The sequence below is a fragment of the Arachis ipaensis genome, chromosome B07 (genome assembly GCF_000816755.2).
Source record: "Arachis ipaensis cultivar K30076 chromosome B07, Araip1.1, whole genome shotgun sequence".
Taxonomy (NCBI): domain Eukaryota; kingdom Viridiplantae; phylum Streptophyta; class Magnoliopsida; order Fabales; family Fabaceae; genus Arachis; species Arachis ipaensis.
Window position 1 is genome coordinate 124985744 of NC_029791.2, and position 15415 is coordinate 125001158.

At 35.3% G+C, this 15415-nt stretch overlaps 2 protein-coding genes across 4 annotated transcripts; one reads left to right on the top strand and one right to left on the bottom strand.

The window, feature by feature from the left end:
* Positions 8931-11266, top strand: LOC107606329 (probable protein phosphatase 2C 72). The gene is made up of 5 exons (XM_016308377.2): positions 8931-9201; positions 9872-10180; positions 10270-10384; positions 10531-10754; positions 10910-11266. The coding sequence occupies exons 1-5, from the start codon at positions 9013-9015 to the stop codon at positions 11123-11125; spliced, it is 1053 nt and encodes a 350-aa protein (XP_016163863.1). The 5' UTR covers positions 8931-9012; the 3' UTR covers positions 11126-11266.
* Positions 11315-14530, bottom strand: LOC107606330. Of its 3 annotated transcripts, none has more exons than XM_016308379.2 (5): positions 14428-14530; positions 13949-14219; positions 13536-13641; positions 12042-12185; positions 11315-11884 (listed from the first exon to the last, which is right to left on the bottom strand). In XM_016308379.2, the coding sequence occupies exons 2-5, from the start codon at positions 14203-14205 to the stop codon at positions 11621-11623; spliced, it is 771 nt and encodes a 256-aa protein (XP_016163865.1). In that variant the 5' UTR covers positions 14206-14219; positions 14428-14530; the 3' UTR covers positions 11315-11620. The 3 variants fall into 3 exon arrangements, with proteins under 3 accessions (XP_016163865.1, XP_016163866.1, XP_016163864.1); XM_016308380.2 differs by having other exon boundaries at positions 14390-14465; XM_016308378.2 differs by lacking the exon at positions 14428-14530 and having other exon boundaries at positions 13949-14358.

Here is a 15415-nt window from a genome sequence, read left to right on the forward strand (position 1 = left end):
AAAGATGACAGAGAGAGAGAGAGAGAGAGAGAGAGAGAGAGAGAGAGAGAGAGGTAAATATCAAAAGCTAGTGTCTGATCACCCAAATCAAAGCATGCTAAGATAAGTCAAAGGATAAAGGTGATTTATTTTTATTTGCATGCAATTTACTTTCTTTACTCCTTCTCCAAATTTCTACAACTCCAATTTGGGATAAATGGAGAAAGTATTATCTGATAATCACTACTGTGAATCAAAAGCTAAAATTGTTTCTTGGGGACAAAGCACTTGCTCAAGGGTTCAGATTTGAGTTTACCATTGAAACATTTCTCTTTGCTGATCTGAGATCTTGATCAAGCAAAATGACCAGTTTTGAAATTCTTAATTTGGGAGTTAATCGAAGAAAGTAAAATGACAAGCCTAGAAAGCACACAGCTCAAAGAGTTGACTAAGAAGAAATCCAAACAGAAACTTGGCAAGAGGTACAAAAAGAAAATGTTTTTCATTTTTGAAGACAAGGAGAGAGAACTAGAAATTGAGTTTGCTTTGAAGAGCTTCTCTGTGAAGAGTTCATTTGGAATGTATTTTCTAAGTTAAAGAAGCATTCTGCCAAGATGAAGAACTTAATCAGAGTCAGTTGAATTCGGTTCAACTTATAGTAACAGAGGCTGTTAATGCATCAATCTCCTTCATGTTTTACAATTTGTATTTCATTTTCAATGTATATCTTTCTGTAATTTTTTGAGAGGTAAAAGGCTGAAAGAGAGAATTCAAGAAAAAGTCAATGAGTGACAAAAGGTTGAGTGAAACACTTGAGAGAAAAGTCTAAAGTTATTTCAGATTTCTTTAGGTTGTTTCATATGTCTTGTGTCTTGTACCTGTGAGGTACCCCTTTCTAAGTTGGGTTAACACTTAGAGTAAAGAGTTAGGTATTAGCATCCAAGTTGGGTTAACACTTAAATTAAATATTGAAAATATTCACTTGTTTTGTGGTAATATGAGTGTCATAAATATTTCCAAAAATCCAGTTTTGCACTCTAGAATTAAACATATTAAGGTGAGATTTCACTCAATAAGAGAATATGTTCAAAAAGGGAATATTAGCATTTAATTTGTTAAATCAGAAGATCAATTAGCAGATATTTTTACCAAACCTCTAGCTGAAGACAGATTTTGCAAGTTTAGGACTAATCTAGAAATTTTAAGTCATGATTCGTTATTTCTGCATAGTTGATGTTTTTGTTGAAGTTTTTTTCTCTCAGGTATGGATGAGACAATTATGGGCAAGTGAAGAACCATCTCTTTGAATATCACTTTCTGGGCTCATTTACACGATCTGAATCTTCTAGGCCAACCCTTTAGTTCAGAGTTACATTGGTCCAATATGTTTCCTTAAACACCACCATCTCTGGGCCCAATGAGTGTTACATTATCCATGTGATATTCTGTGTTTTGTCCTTTAGTAAAAAAATTTTCTTTTAAAAATGTTTTGTTTTATTTGTTAATCAAATCAAATCACCTTTTTCTATGATGTCAAGTCTTTTCAAGGTCAAGTCATAGGTGATGCAGTTGCATGTTTCAAGAAACCTCTTTTCTTGGTGCAGCTACCAAACTTCTCTCTTCTTAACTCCATCCACTACCTCTTCGTTTCTTCCCCACTACCATTAGTGCTTTGTTTCATTCGAAACCTGAGTTCACTCTAATGAGGAAGAAAATTGTGATTCAAAAGAGTCCAAGGGCTAAAATCCTCAAACTCTCAGAGAAACCTAGACCTTCTACTCGCTCCCAAGATCAGACTTTCACGCCCTCTCCATCTCCTCCTACCTTTCCTCCTCGTACAGTCCCCATGGCACGAACGAAAAATCCTTCAAGGTTTCCTTCTTCCTCCAAGCCGACGGCTCCACCTAGCGCTCTTTCCAAGCCAAGCACTTCGAAAGGGAAGCGCCCTGCTGCAGAGGAACCTGCGCCTGAACCCACAAGACCTAAACCTAGGTCTGCTCCTTCTCGTCCTCAATGAGGTAAACCTCGCATTCCTTTCAAATCAATTAAAAAGCCCTCCATTGATCCTTTTACACACAAATCACACTTTATGTCCTCCCACTCAAACTACAATCCTCTCCATTTTTGATATGCAATGAACAATGATTTCCATGATGGTGTTATTGCTCATCGTAATGTTCCACCTTTTTAGTTGATTTACCAAATCTGAAAAAGAAAGGTTTTGTTTATGCTGAAAATTTTGAATTTTTGGACTGGAATCATATTTTTAAAATAAAAAACCACTTTACCCAGTTTTAGTCAAAGAGTTTTATGCAAACATGACCTATCATGAGGGCACCATTCACTCCTATGTTAAAGGCCGAGATCTTGTTTTGAACAATGAAACCAATAGTGATTCGTTGAAATACACTGATGTTGGTGCTTGTGCATACACTTCGGGTAAGTGGAATGAAGGGGTAGGTCTTTCTTACAATGATGCTCTGGCCTATGTGTGTGAACACATATCTTTGATTGATGGCATCACTCCAACTCACAAAGCTCTTGGTTACACTCGTACTCAGTTACATCGCATAGTGAACCATATCATCCTCTCTCAGAGTGACTCATATCAAAGGGTGTCTTTCTGTGATACTTTGGTTTTGTATGCTATTCTCACAAAAACTGAAATTTTTTTTGCATACCTAATGGTAAGATACATGTTTGATTGTGTTAGAAGTGAGAAAGATAAAGCTCTTCCTTATGGCATGTTCTTAACCTGTATTTTTGAATATTTTAGTGTTAACTTGTCAAATGAGACATATGAAAATAGACACTCATATCTAAAAGGAGGTGGTTCAGTGAAACAATAGAAAAAAGGACCAACTCAAACTGAAAGGGTGGTAATCGATGATGATGATGATGACTATGAACCAGAAGAATCCTCTCCTCCATCTGCCTCTGGGACTTCAGCTTCCACTGGACACAAATCACTTTTATATGGAGTGGTGAAAGATGTAGTTCAAGAATTTATTTCTCAATCCAATCATCTAATTGCAATGAGCAAAGAACAAAGGAAACTTGTTGCCAAGCATGCAAACTTCCTCAAAAAGTCCAGAGCTAGAGTGGTAGTTTTCATGAAGTTCATTGACAATCTCCAAAAGGATGAAACAATGGCCACTGATCCTGAAGATCATGCTGATTCTGATCAAGATAGAGGATGGTTCGGATGCCTAAGGATGCCTCCTCTTTTGCTATTTTATATGCTATTTTATTTTGAAAATTGTCTCATGGAACAATTGTATTTTGTGTTTGGACTTCCTAGCAGTCTCGGATGACTATAAATTATTTAACAACTGCTAATTTTTGTTTTACTTTTCTAATTATCTGGACTGTGTCTTAACTGTTTGCTGCAGGTTTGGAAGCTGGTTGCAATTTTCTCCGTTAATGACAAAAAGGGGGAGTAGTATTAGTATTAGTATTTGTATTTTGTTGCTCTTGCTTTATTTGGGCTGACTGGTCTTGCTGTTTTTGATACATTCTTTGACTCTGTTTCATGTGATGTTGAAAAGGTTAAAATTCTTGCTGTATGCTTCATCCATGGATAACAAATTGTATATAGTATAGTGTTGTATTCCCTACGTGAATATGTAAACAGGAAACAAAAGAAGAACACTAATTTAGGGGGAGCAACTCTTGAGAAGGAAAGGGAGAGCAATTCAAAAGCAAGTGACTTCATCTAAAGGGAAGTACTTTAATCTTATTGAATTAAATTTCTTTTGATCAATTTCATAACTATGTTTGTCATCAAAGAGGAGATTGTTGAGTTAAGAAATTAACTAACTAAATTGATGATGACAAACATTGATCTAAAGGATTAAACACCCAATTAGCTTTTAATTGTTTTGGTTATTGGTGCAGGCCAAAATTACAATAGCAGCAGCCCAATGAGATAGAGAAAATAAAACATAAATTGTTAGTGAGTTCTCTAGCTAACAAAGCCCAAAATTAGTAAAGCAAAGATTCAGCTGGGCCAGATGGAACATATATCCAACCCAAGTCCAAGAAGTTTTCACCAAGCTGAAACTTTTCAAAGCCAACGTTCACATAATTTGCTTCGGTCAAAATCAGAGAGAGAGAGAGAGAGAGTTGTTCTCTTTGTTCATTTCACCAGAGAAGAAAGAGAGAGAGAAAGGTAAATATCAAAAGCTAGTGTCTAATCATCCAAATCAAAGCAAGCTAAGCTAAGTCAGAGAATAAATGTGATTTATTTCTATTTGCATGCAATTTACTTTCATTACTCCTTCTCTAAATTTCTGCAACTCCAATTTGGGATAAATGGAGAAAGTGTTCTCTGAAAATCACTACTGTGAATCAAAGGCTAAAATTGTTTCTTGGGGACAAAGCACTTGCTCAAGGGTTCAGATTTGGGTTTACCATTGAAACATTTCTCTTTGCTGATCTGAGGTCTTCTGTCAAGCAAAATGACCAGCTTTGAAATCCCTAATTTGGGGGTTAATTGAAGAAAATGAAATGACAAGCCTGGGAAGCACACAACTCGAAGAGTTGACTAAAGAGAAATCCAAACAGCAACTTAGCAAGAGGTACAAAAAGAAATTGTTTTTCATTTTTAAAGATAAGGAGAGAGAACCAGAATCTGAGTTTTGTTTGAGAGCTTCCCTGTGAAGAGTTCAACGTTTTAGACAGTATTTCTAAGTTAAAGAAACATTCCACCAAGATGAAAAGTTTCATCAGAGATAGCTAAATAATCCGGTTCAACTTATAGCAACAAAGGTTGATGATGCATTAATCTCCTTCATATTTTACAGCTTGTATTTTATTTTCAATGTATATCTTTCTGTAATTTCTTGAGAGGTAAAAGGTTAAAAGAGAGAATTCAAGAAAAAGCCAACGTGTGACAAAAGGTTGAGTGAAATACTTGAGAAAAAAGCCTAGAGTTATTTCAGATTTCTTTAGGTTGTTTCATATGTCTTGTGTCTTGTACCTGTGAGGTGCCCCTTTCTAAGTTGGGTTAGCACTTAGAGTGAAGAGTTAGGTATTAGCATAACCAAGTCAAGCTAGATAAGAACTTGAGAGTGAAAGGATTGAGTGAATCCTAAGAAATTGGTGTATGTAATAATTTAACTATAGTGGAAATGTTACCACTGTTGTGGTGGAGACTGGATGTAGGTTGCATTGCACAAGGCAACTGAACCAGAATACATGTCTGTGTCATCTTTCTTCTCTTGTCTCATAAAATTTTCACTACACAGTTCAAACAGTTTTTAACTGTAACTTAGATATTAAAGGCTTAATTCATTAAATCAAAAGAAGGCTATAGATTCAACCCCCTTCTCTAAACCATCTACAACCTTCAGTGACATTAACTGATAAAGGAGAACCTAAAGATTATGAGAAAGCTATGGAAGGTGATGACAATAAGAAATGGTTTGATGCAATGCAAGATGAAATAAAATCCTTGCATGATAATCAAACATTTGAGCTTGTGAAGTTGCCAAAAGGAAAGAAAGCTTTGCAAAACAGGTGGGTTTATAGGTTGAAGCATGAAGAAAATTCTCAATGTTCAAGATACAAGACTAGATTGGTGGTCAAGGGCTATAGGTAGAAAAAGGGAGTTGACTATAATGAAATCTTTTCACCGGTTGTGAGAAGATCTTCTATTAGAACTGTTTTGAGTTTGGCTGCAAGTCTTGATTTAGGGATATAACAAATGGATGTGAAAATTGATTTTCTTCATGGTAATCTTAAGAATGAAATTTACATGCAACAAACTGAAGGTTTCATAGTAAAAGGCAAAGAAGATCATGTTTGCAAACTGAAGAAGAGTTTATATGGCTTGAAGCAAGTTTCAAGACAATGGTACAAGAAGTTCGAGTCTGGTATGATAGACAAGGCTATAAGAAGACTACTTCTAATCATTGTGTATTTATTAAACAGTTTGCTAGTAATGATTTTATTATCCTTTTGATAGATGTTGATGACATGTTTATTGTTGGTCAGAATACTTCTATGATTGACACGTTGAAAAGGAAACTTGCGATGTCATTTGCAATAAAGGATCTTGGGATGATAAAGGAGATTCTTGGTATAAGAATCTAGCGTGATAAAGAGGAGAAGAAACTTTGGTTATCACAGGAGAAATATATTGAGACAATGTTGCATAGGTTCAACAAAGGCGTTAGTACTCCTCTTACTACACACTTCAAATTGAGTTGCAAGCAAAATTCATCAAGTAAAGAAGAGAAGAAAGATATGAAAAAATTCTATATGCGTCAGCCATGGGTGGTTTAATGTATGTTGTGGTGTGCACAAGGCCAAATATAGCTCATGCTGTTGGTTGTATTAGCCATTTTATTTTAAACCCCGGAAGAGAGCATTAGAATACTGTAAAATGGATAATGAGATATTTTCGTAGTACTTCTAGCATGAAGTTGTGTTATGGAAGTGAGAAGCCTATTCCATTTGGTTATACTGACTCGGATATATTAATTCTAGAAGGTCCATTTCAGGCTTCTTGATCAACTTTGTAGGTAGAGCTGTGTCTTGGCAATTTAGATTGCAAAAATGTATTGTTTTGTCCACTATCGAGGCCGAGTTTATTGCCATTAATAAAACGTGCAAGGAGATGTTTTGGATGAAGAAATTCTTGAAGGAACTTGAATTTGCTCAAGAGAGGTACGTGTTGTTTTGTGATAGTTAAAGTACTATACATCTTGGTAAAAACTCTACTCTTCATTCTCGGTCCAAACATATTGATGTGAGGTATCATTGGGTATATGATGTTTTGGATGCTGAGTTGTTAGAACTTATGAAGGTTCACACTTATGAGAGTGATTCTGATATGATGACTAAGACATCACCAAGGTGGAAGTTTGAAGTTTGTTGCTTAATTGCGGATTGGCGGTTACCTCCACATAGTCGTGAGGGGGAGATTTGTTAGGCTTTGGGTTCCTTTCCTACGTGGAGAAAGGCCCAAATGTTGGTATCCAGACCCATAGATAGTTGAAATTGCTAAGAATGCTAAGGTTGAAATGGGAGGTCTCATTTTGTCAAAAACACAAGCATTAAGAGAGAAAGAGAAGCGAGAACACTGTCTACGTTTTTTAGCAGAGTAACAGACTTTGAGCGTTCGTTTCTTGCTTGTTCACGTTGGATTGGCGTGAAATTTGGACTGCATATTCACCTCATCTTATTCTTCATTCTAAATAGTGGAGATTTCAATTGGAGGTCTACAGTTGAAAAAATAAAGCTCGGACAGAGGCTCTATTTTTGTGGTATCTTCATCTTTTTTGTTGTTTATGAGATTTGAAATTTGGGTTGTTTGACTTGTTATATACATGTTTTATACTCTAATTTGTGATTTTTTTTGTACCCTATTTTTCATCATAATGAAGCTATTTTCTGATTTTGGTAACTCATGATTTTTACTTATCACATTGAAGAGGTTTTCTACGTTAAAAATCTTGTTGTGTTAGTTTGTCTCTATCTCTTTTACTTTTTGTTTATGTAATTTTTCCAGTACTATTTAATATTATTGTGTTGGTATTATTATTTATTATGAGTGGGTATTTTTATTCCTCTTATTCTTATAAATAGAAAATTGTGTATTTTATTTATATCACATATAACGGATTACATGAATATAATATATCTTAAATAAAATGGTCAAAATTAAAGGTAACCTAACGCTAGTAAGAAATTTAAAACTTAATAATAACAGTGAGAGTATTTAAGATATTAAAGCTCTCCTCTCCTTTTTTTTTTCTTTGGTGACACATCGTAACAATTGAGTTCTCCCTTTTTAATTTTTATTTATCTCATACTTTCATTATTATATTTCAATTGAACGCATCATATAATTGAATGATCATGTGAGAAGTTTGCCCTTTCATGCGAACCTAAAGTTCTTCCACTCTAGATTTATATTTATTGCCGTATAAGTAATCCTCAACATCCATCTATATTTCATTGTTAGAATTAGAATTGGTTTGACCTTCCAAAGTAAGTAAACCACGCATCTTACGAGAAAATTGATAAGAACTACCAATAATTGGTCTTGTATGATTAATTCCCAATTAGTTGTATCTACATTCTATGGAATAGTGATATAGCATCAAACGTGTATGAATTGTTCAAATAATGGAACACTAATTTTGCATAACCTTGCTAATAATTATAATAGAGTAAAGTATCGTTTTTATTCCTAACGTTTGGGGTAAGTCTTATTTGTGTCCCTAACGTTTAAATCGTCCTATTTGTATCCCTAACGTTTATAAAAGTGATTCAATGTTATCCTACTATCAATTATACTAACAAATCAGATTATGTTTTTCAATTATTCTCATTTGGATGTATTCATTCTCAATTAGGTATCACTTGGATGTGTTCGATTTTAATATTATACACACTATTTGTGTTTAGATTCAATTATGTTCCTAGAAAAGTGAATTATGTAAATGTTGTAGAAATCAGTTTCAACTTTTGATGATCTATTTTTCAAAGTGGATCATCGATTCTATCCCAAACATTTGTATTCTAACTTTAAGAAGAGATTTTTAAAACTCAAACTAAAGCGTTCATGATGTGTAATTGACGGCAGGATAACATTGAATCACTTTTACAAACGTTAGGGATACAAATAGAATGATTTAAACATTAGGGACACAAATATGATTTACCCCAAACGTTGAGGACAAAAACAATATTTACTCAATTAGAATATAACATGATGCAAGTGAACTTAATTTAAAATAGAAAGTCATACCCCTTGATGACTATAATATGGTAGAAATACGACGTACATGTCCCTTAAAGCCACTGTTGGGACATCCTAGTTTAATAAAAAGACATTAAAAAATATAAAATAGTCAATCATAAAGATTTTAATAACTTGTAAGCTCTCTACGTATGCACGTTTGTTGTAAAATGGCTATATATTTAGTTCCTCAACTTCTTGAGGAATGAGGATTAGGACTTATTTGATTCTTTGACCGTAAATAAAAAGAAATTAGAAAAAGAAAAGCTTCCTCAATTGAAATGGGTATCTGCATATCCGCTGAATCTTCAGAGATTCATCACGAATCATCTAACTTAGCTACTGAAGAGAATGTAACAGTGTATGAATCTAGCAAGAATGTTAATTTAAGTAAGATTCACAGACTTTCTTCTATTCACTCTAAAAAGGGTAGCAAAGGACTTAACCAAGATGCTGCCACTCTTTGCCAGGTAATTGTTTATTATGTCGAACAAAATTTTTGCTTGATATATGTTCATTATTACAAAGCATATAATAAAATCGTTGAAGGAATTGAAACCATTTTGGCCCCTGAAATTTTCGACCGGCCTCAATTTCGACCCCCAAATTTATAGTTACCCAATTAACACCCCCAAATATTATATTGTGACCCACGTTTGTCCTTGTAGATATCTCCATTAACAGAGATCTGATATGGCACGTTAAGTTGACATAATGTGTATCCACATGACACCCAACTTGCTAGAATGGATGTGTGATGAGTGAATGATGTGGCAAAAGTTGAATGAACTCAATTTCTCCAGTAAAGTCTCGAACATATTGGGAAAAGAGGATCGCAAATTGAGTTCATTCAACTTTTGCCACGTCATTCACTCATTACACATCCATTCTAGCAAGTTGGGTGTCACGTGGATACACACTCTGTCAACTTAACGTGCCACATCAAATCTCCGTTAACGGAGATAGCTACAGGGGCAAGCGTGGGGCACAATCCAATATTTGGGGGTGTTAATTGGGTAACTATAAATTTGAGGGTCGAAATTGAGGCCGGTCGAAAATTTCAAGAGCCAAAATGGGATAGCCAAAATGGGATTCAACTCATCGTTGAAGATTTCTCTCTTTCTTTTTTCATCCTTAAAGGGTTATGGAATGGAGGATGCAGCATTTTGCGGTGTTTTTGATGGGCACGGAAGGAATGGTCGCATAGTGAGCCAAATAGTAAACAAGCGTTTGTCTTCACTCATTCTGGACCAAAAGAATATGATAGCTCATGCCAAGATTGATAACAATACCATATTGGAAGATGATGACTCGTGCACAAACAAGAATTTTCAAGAGTGGAAAGAAGCTATTCTTTGTGCTTTCAGGGTGATGGACAAGGAGGTGAATCAACTAGAGAATCTAGATTTCTCTTGCAGTGGAACTACAGCTATAGTTGCTATAAGACAGGTAAACCATGAAACTATTGCAATATTTGCACTGCTTCTGTGGTCTCTTCTCTTGTACCTCAAAATTTGCTAATCATAACAACAAAACAGAGTGAAGATCTTATCATGGCTAACCTTGGTGACTCAAGAGCTGTCTTGGGGACAATTTGTGACGGTGAAATCATTCCCATTCAACTGACCACAGATATGAAGCCTGGATTACCTCGTAAGAGAGACTAATACTATGACCACTTTTTCCCATTCAAGCCTTAACCATCTAACAAGGATATCAAACATTCAAGTTTATGAGTATAATGAGTTCTCAAACTTGATAATTTTGCATACTAAGTATGTTATATTGACCCAATGCAGGTGAAGCAGATAGAATAAGAAGTTGTAATGGTCGTGTATTTGCTCTACATGAGGAACCACACATCCAAAGAGTGTGGTTACCCAATGAGAACTCCCCAGGCCTAGCCATGTCTCGTGCTTTTGGAGATTTCATTCTTAAGGACCACGGTATCATTGCTATTCCGGAGATTTCGTTTCGCCCTCTAACATCAAGTGACCAATTTGTTGTGCTTGCAAGTGATGGGGTATGTGTTGTGTGACTAATGGTTTCTTGTGTGTATGAAGATTTAGAAAGGAAAAATAAAAGGGGGAGGGGGAGGGAAAGAAAATCTATGGATGTTGATTTTCATTTTCATTTCACATTAGCATTATGGTTCAGAGGTTTCTTATCTTGTTGTAGGTGTGGGATGTACTAAGCAACATCGAGGTTTGCTCGATCGTGTGGATGACAGAGAATGAAGCAGCGGCAGCTAAGGCAGTGGTGGAAGCAGCTACAGCTGCATGGAAAAGCAAATATCCTTCCTCCAAGGTAGACGACTGCACCGCAGTTTGCCTCTTCCTGCAGAAGAAACAAAGGAGCCTAGTATATGTAAAAACTGGAAATAATGTTAACTAACTTGCGTTATTGACAAAGGCCTTGCTATGATATAATGTGGAATCGCAAGCCTAGTTCAATGTGATATATTTATATACATGATACATCACTTAATGATAGTAGTATGGAAGAGAAATTCAAACTCTGAAAGTGATTAGTACATCCTCAAAAAGTCCTCCAGTTCTTAGTTCATTATTTTTAATAGAACTCTTCAGAGACAAGGTTTCATATTAGACAAATGCAGCGTTTCATATTAGAGAATTGAAATCACTATACATCCAACATTCTTTTGTAATTAAAAAAAGGGGGAAAGAAAAGAAAAATACTTAGCACGATTCTCTTTGAAGAAAAAAGGAATATACAAACACTGCTCAATCTCTTGTAAGTTGTATAGCAAAAAGAAGTTGGGGAGGGGCGAAAAGCAGAACAGAGTAGCAGTCCAAAAGGGGTATGAAAAAGAGGTGAAGTAGAACTCCAAAAACTTGCCATGTGATAAAGGGCTATTTACTTCCATAATCAGGTTGCATCTTTTTCTGGATCCTCTCCAAGCAGATCATCATCATACGAAACAGGGGTCCTTAACCTATCATGAATAACAGGGATAGGTTTCGCTTCAGAAGTTGCTGCTGGTTCATGTTGATCTTGCATTTGGGAAGCAGGGAAGGCACTGCCTAAAACATTTCCCTCATCTCTGTCAGCAAACGGAAGGTTGATCCCTTCCGAAGGATCTATCTTCTTTGGCACAGGTGGTTGCTTAACGTATGGCTGCCTGAATTGCTTCTGCATCATTGTACATAATGAGGAATGACACAAATAGAAGTTACTACAAAGCCGATAACAACTTTTAAGAGTCTTGGACCTTGGCTATCAATTACTTTTTTTAAAAGAAAACTTATGAAAAAAAGTGTGAGCACTAGAAAAAACATCAATTACACACCTCGAATTCCTTTACTTTTTTCATTATCTCTTTGTACACCTTTGGTTCTCGAACTTTAATGATGTTCCACAGTATGCCACCCCCTGTCCGGAATCGACTGCCATCAGCTGTTTTTTGGCCCCCACAAGCCTGAATTGCATCAACCTGTGACTTTCACATATCATTATGAAGTTTGTGGTGTATTGATTTGGACAGATTCAAGATAGTAAAATTACAAGTTGGTTCTATAAGTCTGAAATTTAAGTAAGCAATGTCTCCAAAAAAAAAAGGGCAACCTGGTGCACAAACATCTCACGTAACACACGGTTTGTATCAGTGGAAAATTTTACGGCTTAAACCCATGAGATAATATAAATAGAGGACTAAGTTCATAGGTTATAGTATTTCAAAATTTCTGCCAAGTTTCCAACGCTTGAAGAAGCTAGAGTAGAAAAGGATGCAGACGTTAACCAGGGGGAAAAATACTAGATGACTTGCGATGTAAAAAATGAAATGATATTGAGATAACCATCAATGTGATATGATGTAATTTTAGAGGAAATCAGATATAAATTTGGCTCTGAACTTTCTGTAAATTTAGGTGAGTAAAAATGATTTAGTTGATTGCACTAGTTTCCCTTCACCTTCACAACAGGGCATGGTAAATCTTAATTTAGTTTAAACTGAAAACTAAAAGCATTCTCTACAGTCTACATGCATATACATATCAACATAAATAAATGGATATCAACCTTCAAAATCAGTAAATAATGAAGTGGTTCACTCAAGAACAATGAGGCTCAAGCAGAGGAGAAGGAGCAAACTAGCATCAGGAAGAAAATCTGCAATGTTATGGGAAAATTACACACATCAGAACTATGAATGGTTGTGTGATGCTTGAAAGAGTTGATGAGCATAGCAGCTTAAGACTTTTCCAAATCTGATGGAACCTTAACTCCCACCTTTCCTTGCAATAGGTGAGTAAGTTGCGCCTACTCCCAAACATAACCACATTTCCATTTAAGAAATGGAGAAATTCAAAGGAAAACAAAACGCAAAAATAGTAATTTGAAATGCACATTTCAGAGAGTGATTAAAAGAACAGACCATTGTGGAAATCATCTAATAAGCTTGCACATGTGGCCAAAACAGGTCAAGACATAAAACAAAGACAATTCTAAACAATATGTAAGATGTTGAAAACCATACACAATTTGGGTGGGAAAAGAAGGATTTAGAAGTATGAAACTAGTGGGAGCAAACAACTACACATGACAAGATGCAGAGAGAGAAATTTTGTGAAGGAGGCTGAAAACTCCAATACAAAGATATCATTAGAAACAAATCCTTGATTAGCTTTTGATGACAGAAAAACAATTGGGTTGGTAGACCCTCTGATTAGATATATCTTCTAGACTTCTAGTTGAATACTACCAAGTCACATGGTGCACTCTTATGGACAAAAAAAAGAACAAATGAAACTTGCTTTCTAAAGACATGGAATACATAACCTACCTCTTTGACGAGATCGCTTAGTGCAGAAATCCCAAGGCAACCTACAGCAGTGTATACCATATATTGTTTTTTCTCTTTCAAACGGCGACACACATCTATCACAAATCTGAAAAGCACACAATTCATTACAAATTCAATCATGTGGACAAGATGGCAGCAAAAACTTGTTAACAGTGATACAAACAAATCAAGGCTTATCTACACATTAATTCGATTAAGTTTCAGGGACTATATTGAGGTTGGGATTAAAAAGGAGCAGTGACCAATGCTTCATTCTATAACTAAATGAAAATGAAGAGATGAATTCAAAAGCCTTAAATACATCATAAAACAATCCGAATTCTACTGGGTCATAAAGTTAAAATGAGTTCATGAAGATAATATTAAATTTCGCATTGGAGAAAATGATAAACCTGTTTATATCAATTGCCTTGTTGGACCCTGAAGCTTTCTTCTTTCTCTTATTCCTTTTCTTTTTAGCTCTAAGCCTGTGGTCCTTGTTATGAGAGTCTTCATTTGCTTCATTGGTACCTCCAGCTTCACTTTGTCCCAAAGAATTCCGGGAATCAGGTTCCACCAACTCTCCTTCTTCAACATCAACCATTTCAACATCATCACCATCATCATAATCATTATGAATGATATCTAGAATGTTCTCTCCACCTTCCATATCAAACAGATAACCTACACACAGGGTACCCAAACTGTTACTCATTTGAACATATCAACAAATAGATGGAGCGCAGAACATTCAGGTCGGTGATAACAACATAGGAACAGTAACAGTATTATGATAAGTGAAATAAACAACGAACTAAAATGCGAAAACCATAAAGTTACAGAGATGAAATAACTGAGCAGAGTAAAAAATGGAATGATGAGCTCTGGTCACCTTTGCTTTGCAGAGCGCCACTGTTGAGGAACGGAACAGAATAGAAGAGTATTGCCGTAATGGCGTAGGTGCAAGAGTGGGCCAAATATATAATTGGGCTTAAATCATTTAACTTGGGTTGGTCTTCTCAGTTCTTATTTTGGGCTCATGAATATAAAATCACTACATAAAATATATACATACAAAAAGTGGGGCCCATATTTGGTGGTGGAATGTTAAATTTTGAATTTAACTTTAAAGAATAAAGTGTGATCTCTTACTATTTATTGAAACTAAAAGAAAATATGAGAGAAAAACTATTCAAGAATGAGATATCACACTTTATCCTCTAAAGTAAAAATTTAAAATTTAGAGGATTCAAATTCGTTTCTATCATAAAGTAGTATCTTTATATATGAATAATGTTAGAGATATAAAGAATTAAACAAATTTAGGTTGGTCGATTGGTTTGTTCACTCGTCTATTTTTATTGAGTAGAGATCTCGTCATTTTCACAATTTTCAGGTACCTGAACGTCTTCTGGCGTTATATCAGAATTTTGGACAACTGCGGGTGTCTCTACTATGTCTTTTTCAACAGGAATAGTATTTACCTCTTTTCTCTTTCGAGTATTTCTATCTTTAGAACCGACAGGCCTGCCACGCTTCTGGCGTGTATTTGCTTCAGTGGCTATTTTTCCTACTGGGACATCAATTCGAATTGGGACATTTTCCGCCCTGCCATACTTATAAAATAAAAGAAGAGGAAGAATTGTAATAGTAATATAAGGAGAAGGGTATTTGATTGTAACATAAAAGAGGATTTATTTGTATGAGAAGGAAGGAAGGATAATATATTTATTCTGTTGTTGTTGTAATATATGAATAGAAAAGAACTTTTGTACGTAGAAAGAAAGAGAAGATTTTGTATTTGTATTATTGCTTGTGTGTAATTGTTAGAGGCTTAAGCCTCTATTTATACACGTACATTAGGTAACTTTTTCAACTTC

Coding starts and splice junctions, on each gene's coding strand:
- LOC107606329 (XM_016308377.2), top strand. CDS start 9,013: ATGGGTATCTGCATATCCGCTGAATCTTCAGAGATTCATCACGAATCA. Junction 10,385..10,530: donor TATGAAGCCTGGATTACCTC/GTAAGAGAGACT, acceptor GACCCAATGCAG/GTGAAGCAGATAGAATAAGA. Junction 10,755..10,909: donor TTGTGCTTGCAAGTGATGGG/GTATGTGTTGTG, acceptor ATCTTGTTGTAG/GTGTGGGATGTACTAAGCAA.
- LOC107606330 (XM_016308378.2), bottom strand. CDS start 14,250: ATGAGTAACAGTTTGGGTACCCTGTGTGTAGGTTATCTGTTTGATATG. Junction 13,642..13,948: donor AAGGCAATTGATATAAACAG/GTTTATCATTTT, acceptor TGTGCTTTTCAG/ATTTGTGATAGATGTGTGTC. Junction 12,186..13,535: donor TAAGCGATCTCGTCAAAGAG/GTAGGTTATGTA, acceptor TGAAAGTCACAG/GTTGATGCAATTCAGGCTTG.